General features: G+C 37.8%; 1 protein-coding gene across 2 annotated transcripts; it reads right to left on the bottom strand.

Annotated features, from left to right (window-relative positions):
* Window positions 1–1,439: 1,439 nt before the first annotated feature.
* On the bottom strand, window positions 1,440–8,234 carry ddt (D-dopachrome tautomerase). Of its 2 annotated transcripts, none has more exons than XM_058416193.1 (3): window positions 8,030–8,234; window positions 4,997–5,172; window positions 1,440–2,893 (listed from the first exon to the last, which is right to left on the bottom strand). In XM_058416193.1, the coding sequence occupies exons 1-3, from the start codon at window positions 8,135–8,137 to the stop codon at window positions 2,821–2,823; spliced, it is 357 nt and encodes a 118-aa protein (XP_058272176.1). In that variant the 5' UTR covers window positions 8,138–8,234; the 3' UTR covers window positions 1,440–2,820. The 2 variants fall into 2 exon arrangements, with proteins under 2 accessions (XP_058272176.1, XP_058272177.1); XM_058416194.1 differs by lacking the exon at window positions 1,440–2,893 and adding an exon at window positions 2,951–3,931.
* Between the last annotated feature and the right edge of the window lie 10,433 nt (window positions 8,235–18,667).

Genomic DNA, 18,667 nt, shown 5'->3' with positions numbered 1-18,667 from the left:
GGCCCCACCTCACAACTTACAGGATTGCTGCTAACATCTTGGTGCCAGATACCACAGCACACCCCTTCAGGGATCTATAGTCTTATAAAATATTTTAAAATATAAAAAATATAATAATAATAAAAAATATTTTCTTTTATTAAATAACTTTCCTAAAATTAACCTGTGTCCAGGACAGTAACCAGGATTTAATATATATGTCATGAGTCGCTTTAAAGGTTCACCTCCGTTATTTACACCCAGTAATGTCAAAAAGATCACAAATGACAGCAACACACTACAGGCTTTTGAGGTAAATGTATTAATCCCAATTATTAAATTTTTTATATATGTTAATATAAAAATATATTTATATATTTTTATATATTTTAATAGTTTTTATATGTACTCACAGATTAGGACTAGGAAGAAAACAGTCATCACGGTTGATGAATAACTTTCATTAAACATTTCAGAGAAGGATGTATTCCCTCAGTTTTTTTTAATTTGCCTACTGCATTGCTGTAGGGAAGCCATTCAATCTCATGCGCAACATACGCATATAGTCACTTGTTCAATCTATGATACTAACTGAGCTTTTTCTTTCTGGCTGCTTTGAGACCATAATCAAACACGCAAATGCCGATACTTCCGATTTTTCAATGAGGAATACAAGAGTGATGTTTGCTGAAAATGTGCTATGATTATTACCATATATCATTAACAATCAGCTGTTTCCAGCTTTAATATGCTTATACATCTATTACCTGTTTTCTTTTTTCAAAAACAAGGCAAATTGTGATTTGAAACCTTTGAACATTACTGTGTCTAACACTAACCTAAGCTTAGGTTCAAACCGGGAGGCTGCAGGAGGCTGTGAATCAATCGAGTCATGTATAAAGGAATCCAGGCTGTTGAAACTACTTGTGTGGTACTCTAGACCAACAGCAGTCATGTTTTACTTGTTTAATAATTACCTAGATGTTCAAACAGCCTCCCAATTTAAATTCCAGCAACCTCAGGTCTTCCGTGCACACATTATGCATGCTATACAATAACATCCTGTGTCTCTGAGTGTGTTTACATCTAATGAGGGATGTTCTCTTGTGTATTGTAGTTAGCATTTGGGTTGACCAGCATTCCTCATGATTAAGACCTTGACACACCAAAACAAGTGTTTTGTTCATTTAATGGCAATCCATGTCCGTTTCTAGAAACATGACCAAGCAGTTCACATCATCATATAGCTGAACTATTTTTATACATCACACACAATCAGAAACAATTTATTTGACTGAGCTATTTTTTCTAATTAGTCAGGCATTTAGTTTCAATCAAATTGTGTTATTTCTTTTTAGACTGTTGTTTTTTTTTTGTTTTTTTTGGATATAGGATTTTTCCTTCCCTTAGTTATTCAGTGTGGAATGGATGCGTGAATAATTCAAGAAGGATGAACCCAATTTCATTTCAGACATCATTTATTCAAAAGAAATGCTGCAGAATTTCAGTCAATTTAGAAAGATGAATGAAAAGGGAAACTAAACAATATGGGTAAAAAAATATATAATAAAAAACTATTAAAGAAAATACAGCATTTTCAAGCTAATAGTTTTCTGTGGCCATCTCTCTTTCTATCTCTATCTCTCTCTGTTAGATTTAGTCTTGAGTGGCAAAGCTGCTCTTCTTTTTCTCTCCTCAATTAATCAATTAATGAAAAATGATAACGAGTGAGCACTTGATCAGCTAGATCAGAAGTGAAATGAATTGGTCAAATTACATAATTTAAAACTGATGACAAAAGGCATCTATTGAAACAGTTACTGTTTTGAAATATTATAATTTCATCATTTGTCTCCATTTAAGGAAGTCTTGTTAGTCATTGCCATGCTGCCTTTTAAAATCCCTTAGAATAATTTGATAAATGACCTTAAATATATTCCAGCTTTTCTTCAATCTAATCCACCACAACTGTTTTTTCCATGACTGAGAAAATACCAGGAAGACAAAAGCACTACAGGACAATGCAAATTTATAAATTTTTCTATAATGGCACATCCTAAAGCTTTTTATTCCTCTTATACCATGAGATACATTTTGTTAATATTTTATTAATGAATAAGCATGCCAAGTTAACGTTGTGGACGGTCCATGACACAATGTTTCCCTCACCAGCCTCTCTTTTTCCCACACTTGAAATGAATAAGACAAAAAGCACAGCGTGTCATGTTCACAAGCAAGTGGAAAGCACAAAGCCCATTGTCCTGAAGACTCTCCCAGGACAGAAAAGTTACTGACCGTTACAAATCACTGACATTCTTACATAAAATTCTCTTGACGGAAAGCTTCACAGTGTAAAGGAGTAAACTCTTGTCTTTGTTAAATGGCATGTTTTGTGATATTATTACGCATTGACTAACCAAGTTACTGCGTATTAGTTGTTGCTATTGATGTGATAACACATTAGAATGAGTGCATTTATATAAGCCTGCTGTTTTATCAACAACGTCTGATGATCAGATGTAGAAATTCAGCAGAGCTGTGGTGTAAAGAATATTGACAAAGTATCCCGGATTAGCACCGAATGGCTGTTTTTCTTTTCTCGGTACATAGAAACATGTGGACCTTTTTTGTTTGTGGGAATCACACATACGGTATGTAACACAGGCAGATGACACGGTTAAAAAACGTTACAGTATTCTTTTGGAATGGGAAAAGAAAGAAAAGATAGTACCATTCTCATGATTTCAAGCTAAAGATCAAGTTTTTCTCACACATTGTGCAGTAAAACATTTTTCCCTTACAGAGAACTACAGCATGATGGTAGATGTAAAGTAGGTTTCTTTACAGGAAGCTCATCACTGTGCCCTTCTTCCCCACCTGCCAAGGCTCCAGTGGGTAGAACCTGATCACGATGCTACACAGACACAAGAAACAAAACAAAACACTGATGATGTGAATACACATTTCCATGAAAAACACACTGCTACACATGCAGCCTGCATACATATGTCTGACCCATAGAGTCATAGAGTGAATAAATATCTGCTAATAACTTTCTTAATGAGGGAAGTCAGAACATATATTTATTTTTCTTATCTGTTTTTATGCTTTGGGAAACAAAATGTCACTTGAGATTATTTGGTTAGAGTTGGCGAGCTCAATGAGGATTATATAATTGTTATTTAGACCCTGAACAATATGTGAAGGAAGTTGTACTTCTTTCATGAATGCGTGTGGCTTTTTTCACCGTTTCTGATTTCTACAGCTGTGTATTGCTCAGCAATCATGTACCAACAGCTCTGAATCAGGAACCTGTTAGTTATCTGCTTTATAATCAGATACATGCACATGGAGTCTCAGCACATGTTGGTACAAAAACATGTAGCTAATGGGAACCTATTGAGCTACACTAACCAGGTGGACACAACACCTAGAATCTCTTTAGAGTTTAGAAAAAACACATGCATACAGTGCCTTGCAAAAGCATTCAGACCCCTAGCCAGTTCTCTTATATTACATAATTACAATTGGTACATTGAAATTTCTTTTTCAAACACTGAAACTCAACATCAATTAATTGTCAGGTGACGCTGGATTTATGGAGACTTGTGGGAGAAGCCACTTTGAAGGAGAGTTCAGTGTAGTGATAGTGGGAGTGGTGTAGTGGCGCATCAGTCAACCGTATCAAGAGCACTGGCTTATGTGGGGGGTGGCAAGAAAGAAGCCACACATCTGGAGTATTACTGTGACCCAGCTGCGATGTGAGAAAAGAATTTGTGGTTAGATGAGACCAAGATAGTGCTTTTTGTCCAAAGCTCAAAGCACTGTGTGTGGCACAAGCCTGAAACTTCCCTTGCCTTAAGAGCCTCCATCCCTGCAGTGAAGTTCGGTGGTGGCAGCCTCATGCAGTGGAGATGCTTCTCATCAGCAGGAAGCAGGCATCTCATTAGAACTGGAGGAAGAATGAATGGAGCAAAAAAAAATAAAAAATGTAGGGAAATCCTCCAAATGAACCTGTTTCAGTCTGCTAAAAACCTGAAACCTTGGGATTAAATTCAATAAACCCAAGCACAAAGCAACACAGGAGCTGCTCAAGAACAAAAAGGTAAATGTCCTTCAATATCCTCCAGCTCTGATCTCAATCCCATTGAGAATCTCCAGCACTGTTCGAATATTGCAGTACACCAGCATCACCTAACCAACCTAACACAAATCTGCCAAGAAGAATGGGCCAAGATCATTCTAACACTGCGTGCAAAGCTGGTACATACACATCCAAAGAGCAAAAGGTGGCTTTAACCACTATAAATATGTGCTTTTTTAAATAAAATTTTTAATGAAAATATTTAATCCAGACATAAATCATGTCTTAGTTTGCAATAACTGATTTTGAGTTTTCAGTGTTTTAGGATAAAATATCAAACACATGAAATTTCAGTGTACCATTTGTAATTTACTAATATGAGAAAATAGGTCAGGGGTGTGAATACTTTTGCAAAGCACTGTATACACATGCATAGTTATACATTCAGACATTTTCAATATATCCACTGCATGTAGGCCTGCTTTATATTATAGACTTGATCTAGAGAGCCAAACAGTGTAATCCCTAGACTACAGTTGCTATTGGATCCATTTGGCAAATGCGAGTACAAATATGAAATACAATGCTTATTATTTTTAAAAACAGACCCAGGAATGAAAGTAGGGCTGCTGTTTATCCTAAAGATCTGATGTAGCTCAGCTAATGGAAGATGTTTTTCTGACAGAGTTTTAAACTCTGGATTAAAGAACATTGGGAAAGCTGGCTCACTGTGTTTTAAAAGATATTTTTAAAAAAATGTTCTTCTGGCACACAACTAGTGTGTGGAGGTAAGAGTGCACAGACTAAAGTCCTGCTACATAAATACTTCATAGATTGACTGAATGTGATCAGGGTCAGACCAAATCTTGTCTTGAAAGTTTTCTGCAAAAACTAGCTCAATCTGAGTAAACAGGTGTTATATCTCTTACTGACCGGTCCTGGCTGAGTCCCAGCTCCTGGGTGAGAAACTGGAAGAGTTTGGCACTGTGCTCCTTGTTCTTCTCTGCAGTGTCAGTCACAGCAATGGCAGAAACCGTGAGAGACACGGCAGGGGAACATGAGCCGGCAATAAGCAGGGGCAGATCAGGCTTCACCACCAGATTCATCCTCTGAGGGGAAGAAAACACCACCACCAAAGAGTCAGGTTAAATCCAGGTTACCCTGTGTAACTGTTCCCAAAGCTCTATGATGACACCTTGTGGCCTGCCTGTACAGGAGCAAGTATAATCCTGCACAATTTAGTGTTTTCCCTGCTCCTAATCAGCCTGGTCAAGTTGAAGTTTGTGTGGTAGAGTTGGGAAAACAGTAAACTGTGCAGGACAGGGGTTACTCCAGGACAAGAGTTGGAAACCTCATAGATGCTAATTAATCAGTAACTGATATGGCTCTATCCACCTTTACTTGCAGCACAATTTAGTTAATGTACTAGCTGTATTTTTCCAACTCTTGATTTTCTCGTCTCTCTCTCTCTCTCTCCGGTCATGTACTGATGACTAAATTTGAGATAAACATGATAAATTTCTTTTTATTATGGAGAAGGGTTATATAGAGGTATTTGGGACAGTGCCCAAAGTGACGGTTGCAAAACAATAAAGGAGGAAATCTACAGCGCAGCCGATGTCTGTTTAATCAGTGTAGTGGGGACATGATCTATTCATTGTGCTTATGGCAAGGAGTCTCACACAAAATACTAGGGATGGTATACATTAGTCATTTGGGGTGAATTTAGGAGGAATGGTCAATGTATTCAATAAAAAATAATAATAATGAATGAACGGCCAACAATTTTTCATGCATGTTGTCCACATTCATGTGGGTCAAAGTGCAGTCAGGACAATTTACCATGTAATTATGACAGGTTTCCAGAATTTCTCCTAATCTTGCCTCTTAATTCCAGTGAAGGAAAGCTGTAATTCTACATCATACAAAGACATCCTATACAAAGGAGTGCTTCCAACTTGTGGCAACAGTTTAAGGAAGGCCCACAAATTGGTGTCAGTCAGGTATCCAGGTACTTTTGGTCATATAGTATAAGACACCTTCATTTGTCATGTATACATTACAGCACAATAAATTTAATTTTTTTCACATATCCCAGCTTAGGAAGTTGGGGGTCAAAGCACAGGGTAAAAGAGGGTAAGAGCCTTGCTTAACAGTGTCAGCTTGGCAGTGCTGGGGCTTGAACGCTGACCTTCTGATCAACAACCCAAAGCCTTAACTGTTTGAACCATGTTCGTAATAGTAAATGGAATTAGAGCATCACAAACAATAAATAACAAGTGTTCAGAATAACCCTGATGCCATACTACATTCAGCAAAAATCTGGACAGAGTGGACAGCTCACACGTCGGTCCTGACAGCATACCTGGTCAGGAGCGCAGGCAACATGCTTGATTGCACATGCTTGATCAACATCTTCCTGAGACAATCCACTGGCTATGGACTATGACTCAATACCACAGCATACCTGCGCTTTACAAATCTGCATTAGAAACTTTCACTTGATGAGACTTTTTTTTTTTACTGCTAATAACATTATTAATGCCTTCTCAGAGGTCAGGTGAGCTCTTTTGTGGACCCCCTCCAGTTACCAGAGCAGGCAGGTGCGAACGATGCAGTCATCTATTTACAACAAAACAGACCACTCCCATCTTTATGTAGTCTTGTGTACTGTACTGTTATGTGTTGCACCATGGTCGTGGAGAACTTTGTTGTAGTGTATACCTGCTACACTATACTGCCAAATGTTTTGGGACATCCCTCCAAATCATTGAATTCAGGGGTTGGGCTTGGCCCCTGAGTTCCAGTGAAAGGAACTCTTAATGCTTCGGTATACCAAGACATTTTGGATAATTTCATGCTCTGAACTGTGTGGGAACACTGGGGATGACCCCTTCCTGTGTGGAGGAACTTGACTGGCCTACACAGTCCTGACCTCAGCCTGATAGAACCTTTGGGATGAATTAGAGCAGAGACTCTGAACCATTCCAAAACTGGGATGTCTGCCTTTACAGGCACATGAATGTAATATGGAGTTGGCCCGCCCTTCACAGCTATAACAGCTTCTTCTGAGAAGCCTTTCCACAAGGTTTAGGAGTGTGTTTATGGTAATCTTTGACCATTCCTCTATAAGCGCATTTGTAAGATCAGGCACTGATGTTGGATGAGAAGGCCTGGCTCACAGTCTCCGCTCTAATTCATCCCAAAGGTGTTCTGTCAGGGTGAGGACAGGACACTGAAGTTCCTCCACACCAAACTTTCTCATCCATGTCTTTATGGACCTTGCTTTGTGCACTGGTGCACAGTCATGTTGGAACAGGAAGGGGTCATCCCCAAACTGTTCCCACAAAGTTGGGAGCATGAAATTGTCCAAAATGTCTTGGTATGCTGAAGCATTAAGAGTTCCTTTCACTGGAACTAAGGGGCTAAAGCCCAACCCCGGAATTCAATGATTTGGAGGGTGTCCCAAAACTTTTGGCAATATAGTGTATATAGAGGAACGGCAATAAAAACCCACGTGACTTGCCGAGTCTTGACTTGACTAAATCCTATAATTCCAGTGGTATCAAGGGGGCGGGGTTTGAGATGGAAAGTTAACCGATAAAGCGGTTTTCAGTTCAGTAAAATGTGATCAAGTCTTTTGTGTTGCTATTGTTTGAGCAATATCCCTGACACAATACCGCTGACATTAGACATAATGTCCTAGGTCGCAGTTCTCGGTTCATCGCATAAAACACATTAACAGTGGTGTTCTCAGGAAAAATGACACACTTGAATGATCAATAAATAAAGCAGTCGATTGACGATTATTGATCTTAACTGTAAATGTTATCATTACTGTAAATGTAAACATTACTAAATTAACTGTAAATGTAAACATTACTAAGAGGTCAGGTTTAATCCAGACTCCGTGCTATGACCTTAGAGCAACTTTAGCTAGCTGCTTTAGCTGGACACAGTACTCACATCCTCTGGTTTTCCCAGAGCAGCCGCTGCGGTGGAACATAGCTTTTTTAGAAAATCTTCAGAAAATTTACTTGCGGGCAAATTTGTCTCCAAATCGATAAACGGCATTATTTATTTATTTATTTACTTTCCGTTTGAAAGAATAGCTGAATTTATATTCGGAACAGGATACCCTCCCTGAAAAATCTGGAAGTCCCGCCCACACAACATGCGATTGGTTGTAACGGAGAGACGCCTGCTTGTTTTCATCAGTGATTGGTTTAACTCGAGATCCAGTAGATTGTGGTATCTGTGTACACAGAAAAAATAGGAGATTTTACGAATATTTCATGTAAAAGTTCACGTTTATACGTCTCTTTTTAAGCAGACCCGGATAGCAAAAATCATCTGGTCCAGATCTGACCCAGACCCTTCAGAAGTTCAGCGCAACTGACTTGGACCGGTGTCTTTTGGCACAAACGGGCCAATACCGGCACAGATCCGATTTTACTTATCCGGACCAGCACTGAGCACTTTATGATGATTTGGCCCAAATGTGGACCAGATGTGGTCCAGCTCTGTTCTGGATCGGGTCCCGTAGCGCGCCAGATCTGGAATAGATGTGGGCTAGATCTGGGCCAACACTATGTTCCTGTCTGTCTTGAATTTCAAGCATTTTCTGTTTTCTAATATACATGATTAAATATCTTATTGTCTTATGCTACTGATTTTTTTTGTCTAATTCTAACCAAGTACTGATTTATACATATAAACAACTACTGCACTGAATAAAATGCCTTCTGATAATCTAATGTTAGCGCTAAAACAGCAGCCACTACTTCACTGTAAACATACAAAAAAAAATGACAGAGCATATTTGACCCTACTTTCTACTTAACACTCAATTTTCTACTTACTGTGCTTACATAATATTCACCAAGCTTAAATTAGTGCTACACAGTAAGAACCACCCTAATTATTACCACATGGAGACTGTAATGCAACAGTTCTTCACATTTCAAAAATCTAAATAAGCCAAGTGAGATCCAATTTCATTAACTAGTTAGTCACAGACATTATTTACCAATATTTTCTCCATGTTCTGAGCCTTGTTATGCTTTTACTAACAAGGACGATAGGGAATAACATCCAATAAATCCAATAAATGACCTGGGTCAGTTGTACACTAGCAGTTCTTGGTCTATTGTTTAAGCACTGTTTCAGAGAAAAGTAAATTGTCAGTATATTTCATACTAATGAAAAAAAAAACCCCCACTGATTTTTACAACACTGTTTCCAAAAAAAAAGTTGTTGTGTGAAGTGTAAATAAAAAAACAAATGAAACTTTTTGTACAAGAACAACATAAGTCATTTCATTTATTTATTTAATCTTTTTTTTTTTTTAACTGTGCAACTACAGGAGTTGGTCACCTCACTCCAAACAATGTGGTCTTGAACAGAAAAAAGCAGAGGAATTAAAATACTAATAACAAATTTATCCAATGAACTGTTAAAACAAACAAGTTGATAGGGCAGTTACACAGTTTGATTCCCATGGGGCATCTGCAAAAAAACACCAATAAGAAAGCTGTTATTTTTCCACTGAAGCAGTGTTATGAGACAGACTATGGATAAACTGCAAATGAACGTATATGGGCTAAGTTATTTTACAAAAATGACACTTTATTAAATTATTTATTTATTAATCTGTGAATCAATCTATGGCCATTTACAACCACACTATGGTGGCAGAACATCACTGGCAGTGCTATGCAAAAAATAAAAACAAATAAATAAAATAAAAATCGCACAAAAGTGGTTTGAATGATTTCAAAATCAAATGATTACATTTTTAAGTGAATAACACAACAATTTATAATAAATTTACTATTATTCTAATAAATCCTTCTAGTTTATTGTTCCTATTGTCCTCATTTGTAAGTGGCTTTGGATAAAAGCATCTGTTAATGACCAAATGTAAATGAAAGCTTATAGTTTTTACAATGTCAGATTCACTGAGCACATAAAAAGTTACATTAACTGCATCAGTTCCATAAAAGTAACTTGACTTAATATATATCTGTTTAGTTGTAACATTAATATAACAGCATTAAAAAACAAAACAAAAAACAAAGCTTACAAAATGATTCAACAGAAATACAAGAATATACCAGGGAAACAAGAAGATTCAGTCTGCCTTGGGTCTAGCAGTAGTCTAGGAGTAGTCTGGCAAGCTTCATTAGATGAAATGTCAGGAGTAGGTGGAAGAATAGGTGGCACTGGACAAGGGAAGAGATTGTGGTATCTCCTCTTTATAGCCCCCTCTGGCTCACTGTCAAAATCTGTATCGTCTGTATGGTACATAGTCATAGTGGTCTCAGAATATGAAACCTTGACTTAATTTTTCTCTTCCATGCACGCAAATTACGCTGTAATTGGAAGCCTTTAACAGTCTTCAGACAGAGCGTGAACACAAGCACAGGACCCTTTGAGAGCAGCTGACTTTCATCGTACACCGGATTGAGTTGAAATAGTCTTGGATATCGAACCTGCAACGTGCATGTGCCTGTCGCCCATCCGACCCGCACCCGATACATAAATATTATTCCACCTGTTACATCAGATATTAGCTGTTCATTCTCATTTTCGGTGAAAACAATGGTGGGTTTCCTCCAGGTGCTCTGGTTTCCTCCCACAGTCCAAAGACATGCTTCTAGGCTGATTGGAGACTCTAAATTGCCCGTAGTGTGTGATTGCGTGAGTGAATGAGTGTGTGTGTGCCCTGCGATGGGTTGGCACTCCGTCCAGGGTTTATCCTGCCCTGATGCCTGATAACGCCTGAGATAGGCACAGTGACCTGAGTATAGATCGGGAAAAAAAACAACCTTTATTTCACAGAGATTGTGTGTTTCATAACACAAATAATTTTAATTTTATTTCTAAAGCAGATTCTTACCTGTTCTTGAAAGGACTTGAACATCATATTTTTCCCAGTCTGCTCCTGGCTCTTCACATTTTTGCTCTGTTTATGCGTTCATCACTTCTATACTGTAGTATACCAAGTGACACCATCTTCAAGCCATGATTCAGATATAATGTTGACAGTCTTTGTTTCCATAAATTCCACAACCAAAAACATCTGAAAATGACATTGTTGCAGAAATTGTTACAAAAGATGATCCATAAGATATACAACATTTGAAACACTCCTTTACCATTTTCCTTTCATCACCAGCATAGCTTGCCTTTTCCCTCAAACGATTCAAATTTACACAACACACAAGCACAGGTAACAACATATACATGTAATCAAATGTTACTTTCAAACAGTGTTTCATACAATTTATTATTAAGCCATCAGTCATTTACCACTTACCCCAAATTACCTGTGCCCCCTTTTTTTTCTTGTGTTAGTTGCTGTTTTTCTTTTAGTTTTATTAATATGTAAATAAGATATCTGACTCAATTTTGCTATATTACACTGACATAATTTGTTATTTCTCAATAAACAAATGATGTGTTTAAATAATATTCATTTCATAATTAGAAATTTACCAAAGTAGAGTAAAAGCAAAAGAGAATTTACAAAGTAAACCTCATCAGAACTACCGTGCTCAGGGAGTAGGAAGCAGTGAACACTGTGTAGAGATCATGTCAATCAGAACGCAGTTTATGCGTGGAGCTCTCTTCTAACGAGCTGATGATCTGAATCAGGTATGTTAAATAAGAGAGACATGCCAAATATGCAGAGCGGTGGTAAGTGAGGACTGGAATTGAGAACCGCTGATCTAAATGTTCTGTTGAGCACATTTCATTTTTGGGTGAACTATCCCACTGGAAAAAGTTGTCTCAAATAGGCTACAGCAAGTAGTTTTGGCAGCAGTTCTATTATTATTTATTGGGAATACTCACATTTTCAAAATCCAGTATCCAGAAACCTTTGTGGTATAAAGCAGCCCTTCATCAATTCTTGTGTCAAGTCACTTTTTTTTTGTTTTGTCTCCCATTACTCTGTTCCTAAACCCTCCCCTTCCACAACCCCACCCCTATCCTGGAACTAATAGAGTTGTGTACTATAACTGTGGGTATGCAAGAGGAGCATGACAACAAATTGTGAGGAAGGAGCACACACTTGTGAGAGATCTGTGATGATTTAGCTACCCTAAACGTAGCTATCCTGTTGCCTGAGACACAATAAATACTCTGAGAAAATCCGAGCTCATTGGAAAGTTGAAAAAATTTACAATTTCTGTAAAAACTCTAAACACAACGTAAATTTCCTTTACAGACTGAACAATGTTATGGATAACACAAATGTCTTTGCCTATAGCAAAAACATTATCTCCTGTAGAAACTTTCAGTGACCAATGTTCAGTCCTCAGCTCCCTGTACTGTGCTGTTGCTTGAAGGCCATCAGGAACAGGTCCAACATTATGTTGCATTCTTAAAGCTTTACAGGGCAACTCAGCACTACTAATTTTTTTCAACCTCTGATAACCTTCTTATTATCTGCGCAAGAGGAAATTCTGGCTTTCTCACAAACTTCCTCAGGGTACGGAGGTAATTTGATATGGAAAAGCTGAGATAGTGTCTAAAGAACCATGTAGTTTGGCATCAACTGACAGGTGGACCAAGACATGCACATTATACACTAAGGCATCTTTTCCATAAAGCTCCCCAACATGTTTTACAAATGTTTTGAGTAGCATGTTTGCATAATTGTTAAACAAAGAACACAGCTGAGGACTGACAAGGATGCAAATACCTGTATAAAATAACAAAGTTATTATATAAATTATGATCTAAATACGGTGCCAGAGCAACAGAACCAGTATACAACAGAAACTGCCTTAGTTCAGTAGTTTTCCAACGGTCTAGTTCTCTCAGATATCTTGGCTTTCTTACAAATTCAACTGGTATGTACGAACGCATCTGAGTCAGAGTTTGAGAAATGCGATCAACACAACTGGAGGACAAGCGAAATTTCAAAGGGCCTCGCAGCCAAACATTTAACAATTTACATGTGACACCTAAACATGCAAAGTATAGGAAATCTAGTCACCATGCCCACATCTAGACCAAAAAAATCCTTGTGGTCCATCATGATGATGGTCCTCGTCAACTTGATGAATCAGTCCGTAACACAAAATCATTCTGGGGATGTGTCATTCTGTGGTTAACATAAACACCTGGCTGGAAACACTTGTCACATCCATGATATCCATTGTGAGCCTTTGTGTTTTTTACAAAAGCTCTAGCAGGGGTATCACATACAACAGAATCCAGTTCAAAGAAAACCTTTTTTTCTTTCAAATAGACTCCTTCCTGCAGCTGCTTTAACTCGTGGGTAAAGTCTCTCAAAAATTCATAAGGGGTATTTGGTTTTTTTGTACCACAGAAAAGCCTGATAGCAATTTCTTTCATTTGGGCATTTAACGAAAGTCCTAAAATGGGCCATAACTGTAAAGTTGAACCCTTAAACAAAAGCAATCCATCAATGTTTATTTGCAATTTAAAAGTAAAACCATTTGCAACCTTTTCAATTAGTTGGGTTAGGGTGTTACTCTATAATGACACCGACCCCCACATTTTTGTTGGATCTTATATTCAGTTTTTGTTTTAAGGATGGGTCGAGCATCCTTTGGAAGTTCTGGGTGGTACACTCTCAACAAACTAAGGAGGGCTGAGAAGGCAACTAAAGAAACACCAAACTGTACAGACCAGTTGGATAAACTTTCAACAAAGCTGACTGGCTCATCTGCAACCTCTGATTCTGATTCAGAGTCAGGCTCTGAAACACACTGTGTTTCAGTCAATCCTCCAAAATCGTCTGTGCAAATAGAATCTAAATCCACGTCTGTCTGAGAGAGTCTTGAGTCATTGTCATTGGTGGTGGAATATGCATCAGCTTTGTAAGCTTGAGCTGGTTCTGGTAGTAAATCTTCTGCAATGTCATGCAGTCGTTTTTCAAGTGAAACACGAGCCCTCCATCTGACTCCAGAGCTTGTTAAAGGTGGTTCCCTCCTTTTCGTTGTCTCTAAAAAAGATTAAGTGTGAACAAAAAAAATCTTTAGTGTTTGATGTTTTGTTATTATTAGCTTCTTTCACACACATATGGTCTTTACTGGTAAATTGCCAGTTAATTACTGTTAAGAGATCATGTGTGAACAGGACCTTTTAAAAAAATACCGGTACGTTCTTTCCGGCAATTTATCAGTATGAAAAGTTGTAACATTACCAGTAAATTACCATTAACCTTCTCTGTGAAAGCAGAACGAGATTAATAGTATGAACATGCACAAGTTCGGAATGGGCTGACGAGAGAGGTCTACTCTAGGTCAATCATAACATTCTGACACAGATGTATTTACTCTGTGCTGTGTAATTCAGTTTGAAGCTGTCTATTATGATGTCTCTCAGCCAAAAGCACTGCATGAATGTGAATTTGACAAAAAAATGGAAACAGCAACAAAAACACTGACCACAAATATCCCTCCATGTTTACAAACACAATATAAATGCAATAGCAAAAACTGAAATCTGATGGCTGAGTGACAAATTCTCCCAAATCCTCTCATCTTTGAAGGATCTCATCTTCTCAAAAGCACAGTTTTTTTCCCATGGGTGTCTTAGTAAAACAAAGCAGTGGCAGATCATATACATCCATTTTCATGACTTTGAAACTGCAGTGCATGGGCTTAGAATAAGCACAGTTATAGTTCACTGGTGTGACACAAATATAGTTTTCCTTATGCTTATAGCTATCCTTATATAGGTGTCCTCAGCAAGCTTTTGTTATCGGGGATGCTGTCATCCTCTCCACCATAGAGATCATGTATACTTTCCATGACACATCAGTCATACACATTACCTTTAATCAGTGGCTTGAGGTGATCAATTGTTTGTGCCTAAATGATACAGCTGTAATATTATCAGACACTCAATATTATCAATAGTTAACTATACAAAGAGGGATTCAAATAGCTTGAATTACTTTACTGAATACTAAAAACAACAAAAAAAAGAGACTTACCCTACTGTTTACAGTCCTTGTTCTCTGATTGAAAACTGAAATGGAGACACAATGTCATTGTTGTATACTGTCGACCTGACCATGCTGAATTTCACTCTCAATACATAATATACAGTTTTATGCAAAGGTTTGGGCACCCCTCTATGGCTTTATAATAATGTGTTCTTTCTCTACAAAAAAGATTGTAGTGATATGCCATTATTATTTTTATTTTTTTTAGAGAAGGCTGGATAATGTGATGTTTTTCAGACAGAAATTCTCAATGTAGCAGTACTGTGTTGTGTAAAATAAAATTCAAAGTGAAAAATAGGCTGTGCAAAAGTCTGGCCACCCTCTCATTGGTGTGGATTTGAATACATGTAGTCACTTAATACTTAATACTAATTGATTGCAATAGAAAGGAAAAAAAGAAACAGGTAAAACCAATCATGAAAAAAGATATTTAAGGCAGCTGATTGGTAGTTGTGCTTTTCCTTCATCTCTATGGAAAGGTAGCAAGATGGGAACCTCAAAAGAACTCTCTAATGACCTAAAAACTTGGATAATTCATCAACATAAATTTAAAGGATAAAGGATACAAAAAGTTGTCACAAAGGTCTAAAGTCTCCGTCTCCACAGTTAGAAATATAGTTAGGAAATGGAAGGCCGCAGGAACAGTCCTTGTGAAAGAAAGATGTGGCAGACCAAGAAAGATATCTGAAAGGCAAAGTCGAAGAATGGTTAGAATGGTCTCGGTCAAACCACAAACCACTTCCAAAGAGCTCCAAGAACATCTTGCTGCTGACAATGTCATTGTACATCGTTCTACAGTCCAGTGAACTTTGCACAAGGAACAGCTGAATGGAAGGGTGATGTGGAAAAAGCCTTTTCTGCGCACTGCTAACAAGCAGAGTCGTTTAAGGTATGCAAAGGCTCATCTGGACAAGCCAGAATTGTTTTGGAAATAATGTCCTCTGGACAGATGAAACCACAAGTTATTTGGTCACAACCAGAGGGGCTTTGCATGGTGGAGGGTCCATCATGCTGTGGGGCTGTGTGGCAAGCACAGGTACTGGAAACCTTGTCAAAGTTGAGGGTCACATGGATTCCACCCAGTATCAGCAGATTCTCAAGAACAATGTTCAAGAATCAGTCAAGAAGTTACGCCGGGGTTGGTTGTTTCAGCAGGACAATGACCCAAAGCACTGTTCCAAATCCACCAAGGAATTCATGCACAGACACAGATACAATGTTCTAGAATGGCCATCCCAGTCCCCAGACTTGAACATCATCAGAAATCTATGGATTAATTTGATAAGGGCTGTTCATGCTCTCCAGCCATCAAACCTGACTGAACTGGAGAAATTTTGCAAAGAAGAATGGTCCAAAATACCTGCAGGCAGAATTCAAGGACTTATCACTTGCTATAAGAAGCGTCTACAGGCTGTTATTTCAGCAAAAGGTGGCTCAACTAAATATTGATGTCATTATTTCATTGGGGTGCCCAAATTTTTGCACCTGTCTGTTTTTGTTATGATTTACATTGCATTGTATCTGTTGATTAAATAAATGTTATTTCAGATCTGAAATGTTGCTGTTTCCATAAGCTATAAATTATATCCAAATGAAGTTGCTACTTTGAAAACCAAGCAGATTATAAATTGAAATTATGATCATTTTCAGGGGTGCCCAAACTTTTGCATAAAACTGTATACAGTACTTGACAAGTTTCTTCTAAATTTCTAAATGTTTTTAAGGAAGTCACATATACTTAACAGGGCTAACATTATGCACTCAAAATACTTTTATACTTTTATGTTAATACAAAATACTTTTATGTTTTTTATGTTACGGGGAAATTGGGTGCAGGTGGAGTGATTAGAAGTCTGGTGATTGGGAGCGTGGAAGTGTGGCTGAGGCCGGTATGCCAGTGACAGTAATTATTTATTAATTTATTTTTTAATAAAAAAAAAATTACTATTCCTTCAATACGTTCTAGGTCATTTGACCCTGTGACCCCAACCTAGTACCAAAACAATTTACTTGGTGATCCCCACAAGGTACATCTTTTGCTATCCCAAAATATGTCTTCAGTGATTTTTATTTATTTGTTTATTTTCTTCATTTGTTTAATTCCTTTCTTATTTATATGTAATCATTTTTTTCTCACGATTTAACAGGTTTTTTAGTGTGTGTGTGTGTGTTTCACTAACTCATTTGTTTTGGGTTTTCTGTTTGTTATTGGATTAGTTATCACAGTATGCATGTTGGACTGGTATTGTTTGAAATGTGCTGGATTTAAAGTGTAGTTGGGCTGGAAATCTTCAGTCCAATCTGCACAGTGTTGCCAGGGTCACGGTTTTCCGCACAATTGGGCTATTTTGAAAATCCAGTTGCGGGAAAAATTATGGAGCCACGGGTTGCATTTTTTGGGATGCTTTTATAATGTATCATGGCCGCGCAAAAACGTTTGTCTGTTGTGAATAATAAAGATAAATGTTTCCTAATGTGGATTAACCCAATACAGAATACCTGGCAAGCCAAGGACCGCTGCAGCGTCAGCTAGTCCGGAAGAAACTTGATTGGAAGGGTGCGTTTGGAGTTTAATGTCACATCACAATCTAGAAATGACCATACGTCATGGGCATTGCTAGGCCATTTTTCTAACATTCTAACATTTCTACTCAGCCCCCCTAAAAATTCTGCGATTCTCCATAAACTCTACACAAATTGGTGATCGCCTCAGTCCCCTTTAAATTTCATATGAAAACGGCGGCAGACTTCGGCTCTTCCCATCTTTCAGCACATTCTTCAATCCTAGACCGTGGCATCCCAGAGCGAAGATCAGAGTACAAGTGTGTGTGTGATCAGGAAGACTCGTATTTGGCTTGTTCAGTACTCAAATGTTATACACATCTATACAATACAGTGGAATGCTGCAATAAGTTTACCATCCTACCCTGTTAATCAAACCTTTATTTTATTTATTTATTTAATTTTTACTATTATACCCTCATTGGGGGCTGAGCCCAGGGTCCCTGCCATACGTTAATTAAACCGCGAATGTTGAGTGGTGGTGAAGGCCGCGGATGTAATGGCAAGTAAATGGGGAAAATATGGTAAAAAAATATCGCAAAGAATGGGAGACGGAAAAAGGTTTATTGGAAGGGATCCGTAGTGTTCCAAATGATGTTAAAAAAGAGCCTCCTGCAAATATTGCAAAAGTGAAATTAGAGCTCACCACAGTGATCTGGTAGCACACGGTGCTACTGAAAAGCACAGAAAAAATGCAGCTCCTTTTTCAAATGCCAGAACATTATTTGACACAGGCAGATCCTTTCTAAGAACAAATGTTCTTGTTTCATATTTGTTGTTTATACTTACATATTAGATTACAAAGAATTTATCATGCAAAGTGCTTCCAAATTTCTGAATCAAAAATATTTGTTAATATGTAGCATGTGCAGTATTATTACATACTACACTCTGCACATACTGTACTACAAAAAAAGCATACAGGCTAAAATCATCAAATGAAATGAATATAAAGTGCATTAAAGCAATAGTAAACGTTTATTAAGTCTTGATTGAAATCCTGCAGATATCGGACAAAAGAAAAAATTGGGCTAGTTTTCATTCCCTTTGGC

The sequence above is a fragment of the Hemibagrus wyckioides genome, linkage group LG18, assembly GCF_019097595.1.
Source record: "Hemibagrus wyckioides isolate EC202008001 linkage group LG18, SWU_Hwy_1.0, whole genome shotgun sequence".
Taxonomy (NCBI): domain Eukaryota; kingdom Metazoa; phylum Chordata; class Actinopteri; order Siluriformes; family Bagridae; genus Hemibagrus; species Hemibagrus wyckioides.
The sequence above is the reverse complement of the archived record's forward strand: the minus strand, read 5'-3'. Positions and strand labels throughout refer to the sequence as shown.

What these genes read in the sequence shown, in the direction of transcription:
- ddt (XM_058416193.1), bottom strand. Translation starts at nt 8,137, where the DNA reads ATGCCGTTTATCGATTTGGAGACAAATTTGCCCGCAAGTAAATTTTCT. An exon ending in CTCTGGGAAAACCAGAGGAT is followed by an intron (nt 5,173 to 8,029) that starts GTGAGTACTGTG and finishes TCTTCCCCTCAG; the next exon opens with AGGATGAATCTGGTGGTGAA. An exon ending in CTGGGACTCAGCCAGGACCG is followed by an intron (nt 2,894 to 4,996) that starts GTCAGTAAGAGA and finishes GTGTCTGTGTAG; the next exon opens with CATCGTGATCAGGTTCTACC.